Source organism: Copadichromis virginalis, linkage group LG9 (genome assembly GCF_057382275.1).
Source record: "Copadichromis virginalis isolate Kocher_CV1m ecotype Utaka linkage group LG9, C_Virginalis_male_GT1.1, whole genome shotgun sequence".
Lineage (NCBI taxonomy): Eukaryota > Metazoa > Chordata > Actinopteri > Cichliformes > Cichlidae > Copadichromis > Copadichromis virginalis.
In genome coordinates, this window is record NC_140626.1 from 4,271,491 (window position 1) to 4,283,371 (window position 11,881).

The window sequence follows — 11,881 nt, forward strand, 5'->3', positions numbered from 1 at the left end:
GTTGGAGTTCACTCCAGAACACATCATCATCCACGAGAGAGTGACACCTCTCTGGGGCGGAACAAGTGGTAGACGTTTGCGTGATTGAGGTCGACTACCTGCGGTCCCGATCTTATATATTTGTGATCTGCAAGAGGTAAAGGACAGTGTGTGCTTTGACATTACGTCTATTTGTTTTTCTTTCCCCAAATAAATGCTTATAGGGGAGCAATTTGTGTAAGATACAGCTGTGGTGGCCTTTATTTATAGAAGGGATTGGTATTCATATATAGAAGTATAACGAACCCAGGCCCAGTCTCGTTGTACTACGCAGTCTAGCTTTGACCATAGCTACGTGGGACCAGGGTTACAATTAATCGTACTTTACTCCAAGGTTCCTGAAGCAAAATTACATCACCAGTGCAGCTCACATGCATTGTGTTTTTGCAGTGCAGTTTTTAGTCTAAACACAGGAGAAGTGCTCGACTATGGAAATGGGGTGGGGATTGTTCCAAAGTACGGGAGCTTCTTGAACACACATTAGCAGAGTCTCATTAGAATACTGCTCTACCTTGTGTGGGTCACTTCTGTTCCAGTTGTATATCAAACAAGCTTGATCATTTTGCCACCTCATGACCCGATCCTTTGAAGTCTTCTCAGTCCCTGCTGTGGCTTTCATGTCACGTCATAAACAGAACACCCTGCTCTGCTGCTTTGAGCACAATTGACAACAGCTCCTCCCTGAAGGCAGATAATGTAACTTCCTCTGGTGTTGGTAACTTAAACACAGATAACCAAACTCTATCATCAGAGTCGGACAGCAGCAGAAGAAATAGGACAGACAGTAAGTCAGTTCATGCTTACATTTGCTTTCATTCCTCAGGCTTCCTGTCTTTTTATTTTTAAAGCTTCACCTTCTTATATCATTCCAAATAGAGTTAACCCTATAATGCCCTCTGTATCATATTTGGTACATGAGTTTCTGAGACATATATCTCATCAAATTGTTTCAAAATGTTATGGACAAAACTTTGTTAACAGCAATGTTAAATAAAAGTTGCAAAACTCCCCCCAATGTCTCACATGCAATACAAAAAATATATAATTAAAAATATATCATACATAACACGATCTAGCAAAAACAAGTTTGTGGATTTTGTTATAAGGGTTAACCTCTTAAGCCCCAAGCCTACCTGATCTCCTGCTTTTGCCCCCGTATCAGGGGGCGTTGGGGCTTAAGAGGTTAATAAACATCTCAGTTCCAAAGAATAAGGATTTTCTGGCTTTTTTTTCAAGGGTTAAGACTTGATCGTTTTCTAATTTTCACGTCATTCTGAATGTATTGTAAACGGTGTTTTCTTACATTTCTGTTTGTCAGACTTTCCTTTAAGCATTTGACACAAAGATGGAATATACGACTGACCCGGATTATGACTACAGCGAATATACAGAAGCTGTACCATGCACCAGGGACAATGACAACAAACTGGGAGCGCTGCTGTCCATCCTTTACTACTTCATGTTTGCCTTCAGTGTCATTTGCAACGGGATAGTCCTCATCATCATCTGTCGGTAAGTTAGTCTAACAAAGCTGGATTATTTTGTTCTCTGCAGTGTTGGCATTAAATAAAAGATCTTGAATGAATTTCTACTGATTTAACTCTTGAGACTTGTGGCGGGTCGGTCACCCTCTCTCAACCTGCACAGACACCTGAGAACTGTCCACCCATCAGTGCAATGGGACGATAAAACACAGTCAGTTAATCAGTCAGTAATGAAGGTGCCAGCGTGTCTACTGCAACCGTTGCTGCTGCTTTTGCTGCAGTATCTACAGCATCATGCATATACCACCACAACCACCTAAACCAACCCAGAGCTCTATGAGACTCTGTGAGAACTCAGTGAATGAAGACCCGCCAATGATTGCACTTGATATCCAAGCGTTTTCAGTTGTGGATGATAAAGGATTCAGGAAGTTTATTCGTGCACTGAATTCTATTTTATATTGTTGTTGATAATAAATTAATTCAAGCAATAAAACAACTTATTGAGCGGCTCGGGAGCCGAAAGAGCCGGCTCTTTTTAGCGAGAGAGCCGGTTCTCTAAAACGAGCCGGAATTCCCATCCCTGCTGTGACTCACATTACTTTTAGGTGAAAATTTAAGCTGTAATTCCTAAGATGGTAATGCTGACTGATTTAGCAACACCTGTGGTCTAGTCTGGTAAAGTTCTCGACTGGGTTCTTCATAAGATGTACGAGGGAAAAGAGTTGCCGTGTCTTAGAGTACAGCCACATTCAGCCTTTTCTTATTACACGAATACTGTAGAGTTCATGAAAACAACAATGTAAAAATATGACAAGTCTGTGATGGTTATGCTTCAGTGCAAGTTAAAAGTGGCTTGTTGCACCATTTCATGAAAGTTATAGGTGTGAAAATAAAATGAACCCAGTGGAGATGTCGGATCTTTCCTACAGTAAAACTAGTTCAACATCAGCAATCAGCTCATACAAAGGTGATTATCAGCTTAATTAGTCAGTCCTGAATCTGTGAACACGTTCATATGAAAGGTGGGACATTCTGACCAATTAGGTACATAAATAGATCTAGCAGTGTAACTGATTTTAAGACGGTAAGATAAGAGATATATTCACTGTGTTAAAACAGCCAAACCAAAGCAAAATAAATAACTGTCTTAATAAACAATAACACTGTACAAAACATCTTGGAAAGTGAAAGATTTACACTAAAAAGGAGCTGACTTAAACATAAAATACAAAATAGAGCTCCCAGTAAATCAAAGCCTAAATACAATGTCAAACAAGAATGCAGGTATTTGCTGTACGAGGCTTTAAAGGCAAAGCGGCAGCTCTTTGTGTGAGTGGAAAAGTATTTAAATGTATGTGAAGCGAGAAAGGAAAGGTAGCAAGAATAGACTAGTTAATAAGCCTATTAACTAGTAACCAGTATTAACCAGTATTACAGTTCTATCACTAAAAGGCCATAGTGCCAAATAACCATTGCTTATGTCATTGAGTTAACATTTGATTGTGTACGTAAGAACGTTTTGGCATTGTTGAGCTCAGCCTGAGTGGTGGTTAACATTTGGACAGCAAAAACTAATGAATCTAAAACCAAAACTCAAAGACGCAGACTATTTGCAAATCTCAAATTAGGTCAACAAACACCTGCAGGCCAAACGTGTTCAAGAACAGGCTGCGGCATAATTTACCATGGTGAAGTACACCAGTAAACAGCAAACTGCCTTTGAAACACTGAAACCTCAAGATTAACTCTAAAATGATTTCACCTGCCTGCTTTGTAGCAGAGGCTTACAGTGGAATCCAACAACAGCAACCAAACCAAATATATTAACCAGTCAAATTAAGCCGTTATAATTTTAATAGCTTTAAAAATTTGTGATAAGTGTGCCTTGCTCTTCTTTTAAATTTATGTTTTTAGTTAAAATCAGTAAAACTAAGAGTATTAGCCAACCTTTAGCTCTGTCAGCATGTATTTGGTGTCGTATTGTTTCCATACGTACAGCAGTGTCACCTTTATTTATGTTCAGAGTTTTAATAATTTTTTGCCAAGATCTTTTGTTGGTGATGATGCACCTTTGACTACACGGTGGACCATCCATGCATGACAACATCTCATGCTCTCTGAAACACTTTTTCAGATCCATCCATCCGCTGATCCTTATCAGGGATAATGAATGATGACATTGTTGGGATATATCAGCGCCATCAGGGGAGGAAAAAGATTCAGTGATGGAAAACCTGATCTTTCCATATATTCAGTTAGTCAGCTCACCTGTGTGTATGCATCCACATGTCAACACATCTCTTCCTCCCATGTGTTGACATTTTGTTGTGCTTTCATGAGAAACAGTGATCATTTTGATTCTTATCTCTTCAGAATATGCTGATCTCATTTTTGTTCGTCGATGAAAGTGGCATTACATTTCATGATAGTTTTTACTTAGTTATCGTTTTGTTTTCATCAGGAAAAAAAAGGTTGTTAACAAAAATGATCAATGAAACTAACGCTGGTGCAGTAGCTTGACAAAACCTCAAACCCCAGTCAGAGATAAGGGCTAAGAAAGTTTCCTGCTTCAGGCTCTGTGCAAATGCACGTAGGAAGGGGGATTTCAAACCATCCCACTTACTCCAGTCAGTGACAATTTCTGAAGCTGAAGAAAAATACATTTTATTAATAAAAATAAAATTAATAAAGAACATAATAACCTTAAAATTCAGCATTGTTTCTATAACGCAAAATATTGCACCTGAATAGAGTTATTCATCTTTGTGATGCTGTTTATTTCCAACATGATAGTTGCACATTGCAGCTCTGAAACTTTAAACTAGATACATTAAAGGATACTGTCCCATAGCCTAATTAAGATAATGTGAAAAACCACTTTAGTGTGTTTACTGTGTTCTACTAGCTGCAGTTCCAGCACCGTTACATAAGACATAGCAACAGATTACAGATTATAGTTTCTGCATACCAACTGAGTATATCTTACAGTGGGGCAAAAAAGTATTTAGTCAGCCACCGATTGTGCAAGTTCCCCCACTTAAAATGATGACAGAGGTCAGTAATTTGCACCAGAGGTACACTTCAACTGTGAGAGACAGAATGTGAAAAAAAAATCCATGAATCCACATGGTAGGATTTGTAAAGAATTTATTCGTAAATCTGGGTGGAAAATAAGTATTTGGTCACCTCAAACAAGGAAAATCTCTGGCTCTCACAGACCTGTAACGTCTTCTGTAAGAAGCTTTTCTGTCCCCCACTCGTTACCTGTATGAATGACACCTGTTTGAACTCATCATCTGTATAAAAGACACCTGTCCACAGCCTCAAACAGTCAGACTCCAAACTCCGCCATGGCCAAGACCAAAGAGCTTTCGAAGGACACCAGGAAAAGTATTGTAGACCTGCACCAGACTGGGAAGAGTGAATCTACAATAGGCAAGCCGCTTGGTGTGAAAAAATCAACTGTGGGAGCAATCATCAGAAAATGGAAGACATACAAGACCACTGATAATCTCCCTCCATCTGGGGCTTCACACAAGATCTCATCCCGTGGGGTCAAAATGATCATGAGAACGGTGAGCAAAGATCCCAGAACCACACGGGGGGACCTGGTGAATGACCTGCAGAGAGCTGGGACCAAAGTAACAAAGGTCACCATCAGTAACACACTACAACGGCAGGGAATCAAATCCCGCAGTGCCAGACGTGTTCCGCTGCTGAAGCCAGTGCATGTCCAGGCCCGTCTGAAGTTTGCCAGAGAGCACATGGATGATACAGCAGAGGATTGGGAGAATGTCATGTGGTCAGATGAAACCAAAGTAGAACTTTTTGGTATAAACTCAACTCGTCGTGTTTGGAGGAAGAAGAATACTGAGTTGCATCCCAAGAACACCATACCTACTGTGAAGCATGGGGGTGGAAACATCATGCTATGGGGCTGTTTTTCTGCCAAGGGGACAGGACGACTGATCCGTGTTAAGGACAGAATGAATGGGGCCATGTATCGTGAGATTTTGAGCCAAAACCTCCTTCCATCAGTGAGAACTTTGAAGATGAAACGAGGCTGGGTCTTCCAACATGACAATGATCCAAAACACACCGCCCGGGCAACAAAGGAGTGGCTCCGTAAGAAGCATTTGAAAGTCCTGGAGTGGCCTAGCCAGTCTCCAGACCTCAACCCCATAGAAAATCTGTGGCGGGAGTTGAAAGTCCGTGTTGCTCGGCGACAGCCCCAAAACATCACTGCTCTCGAGAAGATCTGCATGGAGGAATGGGCCAAAATACCAGCTACTGTGTGTGCAAACCTGGTAAAGACCTATAGTAAACGTTTGACCTCTGTTATTGCCAACAAAGGTTATGTTACAAGTATTGAGTTGTATTTTTGTTATTGACCAAATACTTATTTTCCACCCTGATTTACGAATAAATTCTTTACAAATCCTACCATGTGGATTCATGGATTTTTTTTTCACATTCTGTCTCTCACAGTTGAAGTGTACCTCTGGTGCAAATTACTGACCTCTGTCATCATTTTAAGTGGGGGAACTTGCACAATCGGTAGCTGACTAAATACTTTTTTGCCCCACTGTATATAGATATGCACGGTTTGCAGTAACTCTACAGCTGGGCCTGTTTCATGATGTTACTGAGATACAGCTTAATGACTTGCACATATAAAATACAGTCTTCCAGTAGAGAATCTACACTGGCCTGAAAACATGTTTAGAATTGGTGAAAACGTGACACTGACAGCTAATTTTAAGCTAAAGCTTTGAACAAAACCACCTACTAAGATTACGTGCGTTATCTTTACCATGGTGAAGGTTCTTGTATTTGTATTTATTTAAATTTTTACTTTTTAATTATTTTACTTGCATTTTTAATCACTTTTATATTTAAATATATTTAAATGTTCATTTGCTATTTATCTAGGGATTGAGAGTAACGCAATTTCTATTCTCTGTATGTCCTGTACATGTGGCAGAATCGACAAATAAAGTTGACTTTGACTTTGACTTTGACTGAGGTAAAAAGACAACAGTTTTCATGACTAGTGGTTTTTGCTGAGTCTAAACTCACTTTGTGTTACACCTCTCTTTCCAACTGATGCAACACGATAAAAGCCAGGTTTGTATGGCAGGCACTAGATGCAATACTTCTTACGCTGATGTGCTCAACATTCTGAAAAAGGGTAAAGCTGAACTCAAATGGCATGACCTTTTTCCATCGTAGAGTTCTGAGAAATCTACAAAGTTTTAATAGAACTAGTTTGCAGTAGACAGAGTTAATTGATTAACCATCCACCTCTGTAGTGTACCCCACCTCTTGTCATATGTCATCTGAGACGCGCTCCAGGTCCCTTGCTTTGTTTGTCACACCTGCGTTGAGTCAGTTAATCACTGACCCTTGTGTATGTTCATATGTGCAGCAGTATCCCCAGTCTTCAGATTGTCTCTGTACTCACACTTTCCAGTGCCTCCTACTGTTGCTTCTTTTTGATTTCCTGTTTATGACTGCAGCTTGTACTTGACTTCTGCTCTTTGACTCGTCTGCATCAAGTGTGTCATTACTTTGGTTTTTTAGGATTTTTGTATTGTTTTGTTGTTTTTAGTGCTTTGTTAATGCCACAAATGGCCTGCAGGTCTTCTTTGAGTATTAAACTCTGGATTTTTGTTCTGCGTTTAGCTTGAACTCTTCATTTCATCGTGATCAGTGAATTGTGGTACATGCTGAGATTTGATTTTCACCCAGGTGTCATCCACGTACTTGAACCAATGACTTGAGTCATTGGTTCAGTCATTGGTTCTTCATGTACAAGTTGGCCACAATGGGTGAAACTGGGGAATCCTTGGCACACCCATGTTTCTGCCTGAAGGTCATAAGTATCTTTGCTACTGACCGGTGACAATGTTTTTCTTGTGATACTCTTTCTGGTTTAGCAAAGCCGTGCATCTACTCTTGTCTGCCAGAAGGATGATAATGTTGTTATTGGTTTTCTAATATAATATAACAATACATTTTAAAAGCGCCAATGGCGGAGGAGCATGGCGAAAGAGTTTGAAATATTACTCTTTCTGGGTCACAAAATAAACTTTCAAGACATTTTCTTATTGAGGGTACATCTGTGGACTCTCTAACATGCTTGTCAGGGGCACAGCAGCAGAAGCTTAGAAGGTGCTGTCCTACCAAGAAGTCAATGTACTTTCCACTAATTGTATTTGTGCATTCCAAAATATTATTTTATAATTTAATATCTTTGCTCAGACTCCATGGTAATGATGACATCCAGAAATGCCACTGATTTTAAAGATGTGCTGATTTACTTCACTGAAGGTTCCACTGATCTCTGTTACCTGGAAAACACCTGAGGTTAGATTGTTTCATGATGACTGACCTGTGAATCTTTTTATGTTGACTGCTTTCTAGGTTTGATCAGCTGACCACTGTGACCAACATCTTGCTGCTGAACCTTGTGATGTCCTCCCTGATCTTCATGATCAGCCTTCCTTTCATGGCAGTCTACATGCAGCTCTCTAACTGGATCTTTGGCGAAGTTATGTGCAAGATTGTTAGTACTGTCTACTATCTGGGTTTTTACAGCTCTGTACTCTTTCTAGCCCTTCTGACCTTTGATCGGTACCTTGCAATTCTGTACCCGTTGAATGACTCACAAGTGAGAAATCGAAAGTATGCAAGAATCTCCTGCACTGTTGTGTGGCTAGTCAGTGGGTTAGCATGTATCAGACCAATGATTATCTATAGTAGTTTCTTTTCTAGTCTTGATAACAAAACTTTTTGTGAGGAGTACCCTCGAAACCTTACCTATGTCGATATGGACAAGCTGAGAAAATCTGGGTTTTACCTTCAGCTGAGTGTTTTCTTGATTTTCCCACTGATTGTTATTTTCTACTGCTACAGTAGGATTGCAATCACTGTTATGTCATCCAGGATTGCAAGCAAATTCAAGACAGTCAGGCTCATCTTCATCATTGTGCTGTTGTTTTTCATGTGCTGGACTCCTTTCAACGTTGTACACTTGATGAACATTAACAATGAAGTTAAGAGTGAGTGTGAGGACAAACAGAAACTGGGTTATGCACTTCAAATTACTCGCACCATTGCCTACTTTTACTTTTGTATCAGTCCTGTATTCTATACTTTTGTTGGGAAGAAATTCCAGAACCACTTCAGGCATCTGCTGGTGAAACACTTCCCAAAGTTAAAGAGGCATATGTCTGTTAGTCAAAACAGCAGAAGCTACGTGAACACAAAAACGACACCAAATGATTATAGGGATATTTAGCGAACCAGCTTGCGGCCATACCACCCTGAGCACTTGTCTGATTTCGCAAGCTAAGCAAGGTTGGGCTTGGTTAGTGCTTGGATGGGAGACTGCCTGGGAATAACAGGTCAGCCCGGGCACCATGGCACGGTGGTTAGCACTGTTGCCGCACGGCAAGAAGATCCTGAGTTCAGTTCCACCAGTTCTCCCTGGGTACTCCTGCTTCCACCACAGTCCAGAGACATGCAATTAGTGGGGATAGGTTAATTGGAAGCACTAAATTGCCCATAGGTGTGAATGTGAGTGCAATTGGTTGTGTCCTGTCTCTGTGTTAGCCCTGTGACCTGTCCAGGGTGTACCCTGCCTCTCGCCCTACGACAGCTGGGATAGGCTCCAGCGCCCCCCATGACCCTGAAAAGGATAAGCAGAAGTGAATGGATGAACGAGCAAGTCATGGTTTTACAACCAACTGAAGGAAGGGATGAGTTCATCAAGAGTGAAACTTTCGGTTTCCAGGAACTAGCGTCTAGGACTCAAACTTCTATATCTTCATTATTCGAGCCAAAGTCCTTAAACCAAAAATCTAATTGCAGAAGATTTTTAAATTTTATTTCATGTAGCTCCTGGTGTACAAATTGTCTGCTATCAACCACAAACCTAGTTTGCCACCAAGTTATGTAACAAATGATATTGTCCCTAAGGAAAATATTTGTTCTCTGTATATTCTGTACATAGCCTTATGAAAGATGGTATATAAGCTTTAAAAGGTTTATTTTTGTTTTATTCTGACCATGGCTGCCCTCTTATGGTCAGAGTTCAGCTCCATTACTGATGAAGCTGAGAAACTTCAGCTTTGAGAACTATAAATACTGGATTTATATTTAAGAGCAACATATTGACAGATCTTTACTTGTTACAGAAAAAGACTTTGCAAGAGTGCATTCAGAAAGTAAAATTTAAGTAGGAATGAACAAATGAACACATGACTGTAGAATAAGAGATGATCCAAAAATCTGTTACGTTTAAAAAAAAGTAATCTATAGATATTATATTACATTACAACCTCACAATAGTTTTAAATAATGAGGTACGTTATGTAGAAATAACCTATTCGAGGTCAGCCTTCAGACTGATCTAAACACACTGATTCTGGTTTTTCTCTACACCGGGCTATTTGATGTTTTTGATTTGGTCATCTCAGGCACAACGCTCTCGCGGAGGCCCCACCCACCTGGTGGTTTTCGAAAGCCAATCAGTGTGTATAAAATTATTCATTTTTGTCAATTTATTCAGTTTTTAAAATTAAGCCAAATTTAGAATGAAAGGAAACAGATTGTAGTTAGAAAGGGTAATTAATGGATACTTAATGTTCATTTCTTTTGTATTAGTAAACACAACGTACTTAAGTAAAGAAACCTGTTTATGACCATGCATTTCTTCATGTTGTTCTGCACATAATAAACTTCACTTCCAAACATTTTTAAATTGCTGATGTGATTTTTTTACAAGCAGTATACATCAGCGGTGTGTGGTGAGTTTTACAGAAAGTTTATCAGAGACGATCCCCTCTTCTCCTGATTCACACAGCTTCAACAGCTTCCTTCACTAGATCAGATTAAAACATAGTTTGTACTGCTTATCTGAAATATACATCGACAGCTTCACCTTTCTGCTCTCCTATCCTGGCTGAAGAATTGTAAATATTAAATTTTTTAATATTAAAATTAAAAAATGTATTGGTTAAGAACCCGTGTGTTTGAAAAAACTGTTGTTCATATGGTCAGAAACACAGGCCTACAGCTTGATTGTTTTGAAATCTATTTCAAAACAAACCCTTTCAATATCTACAGGTATGATTAAAAATATTAATCGGAGTATAGTAGAGTGCTGGTGAAACAGCTGTTTAAAGGTATTAGATTTAGACACTCTCATTGGTTTCTAATCTGAAAATGCAGCTGGACCTGCACCTGGTTAGCTTGCCCAGTCGATTGAATCGGACATGATCAGAGCTGCTGTCCACTCTCCATTATTGTCAAAGTTTTTGTTTTTTTCATGGTACAAATTTCATTCATGTCCATTATTAGTTTTGACAAGCAAGCAGTGCTGGCCTTGCTTGTCCTGACGAAACATCACTGCCATACATACAATATCTACAATGCTAGCATCACGTTTCCCATACTCACTTGGGAAATCTCCGTTAGCAAGTTAACGCGGATCGCCCCGTGCGAGGGGCTGTACGGCGTCAACCTGTTAGTGCTGTTAGCTCGTTAGCACGGTTAGCTCGTTAACGTGTTAGAGCCATGCAGCTCCTCCATGCAAGACACTCCTTTACTACAGTGGAGTATCTAGATTCTTTTTCCTGAAGCTTCCTGCTGAGGCAAACAACTGAACGCCTTTCGCCCTCCACCTCCTGCAGCAGTTCAGCTCCTATGCCACACTCCAGAGGCATCTGTCTGCAGTGTGGAAGGCTGATTGAAATCTGGCTATGTAGAACAGAGTCATTCATGATGGCTGACTTAAGGTCATTGAAAGCTCTGTCACAGTCTTTTGTCCACTTGACCTGATTTGGTGCCAACGCTTTTGTCAAGTCAGTGACAGGTGCTGTCCTCTCTGCAAAGTGGAAGATGAATTTACTGTACCATCCCACTAAGCCTATAAATGCCCACACCATCCTCTTTGTTGTAGGTACTGGATATGCATGGATTGCTTCCATTTTCCCCACTACAGGCTTCACCTGTCCATGTCCAATCACATATCCAAGGTACTCCACCTGGATTTGTGCGATCTTACAACTGTGAGGATTGATAGTAAAACCAGCAGATTTGACCAGCTTCAGAACGTGTCGCAGGTGAGCCACATGCTCCTCCCAGGTCTGGCTAAATATCATTACATCATCTAAGTATGCTGCAGTGAAGTCTGACACATCCATCAAGACCTGATCCATCAGCTGCTGAAACATTACTGGTGCCCCCTGGAGACCAACAGGCATCACCCTCACCTGAAACAGCCCAAACAGGGTTTTGAAGGCTGTTAGTTCCTTTGCCTCTGGAGCTAGGGCCACCTGCCAGTAACC

At 40.3% G+C, this 11,881-nt stretch overlaps 1 protein-coding gene across 1 annotated transcript; it reads left to right on the forward strand.

Moving 5' to 3' along the window:
• Positions 1-716: 716 nt before the first annotated feature.
• LOC146701143 (C-C chemokine receptor type 3-like) lies at positions 717-10,281 on the forward strand. Its single transcript, XM_085467467.1, has 3 exons — positions 717-823; positions 1,358-1,551; positions 7,953-10,281. Exons 2-3 carry the CDS (start codon positions 1,385-1,387, stop codon positions 8,827-8,829), a joined length of 1,044 nt encoding a protein of 347 aa, XP_085323593.1. The 5' UTR covers positions 717-823; positions 1,358-1,384; the 3' UTR covers positions 8,830-10,281.
• Positions 10,282-11,881: the final 1,600 nt, after the last annotated feature.

Coding starts and splice junctions, on each gene's coding strand:
- LOC146701143 (XM_085467467.1), top strand. CDS start 1,385: ATGGAATATACGACTGACCCGGATTATGACTACAGCGAATATACAGAA. Junction 1,552..7,952: donor GTCCTCATCATCATCTGTCG/GTAAGTTAGTCT, acceptor ACTGCTTTCTAG/GTTTGATCAGCTGACCACTG.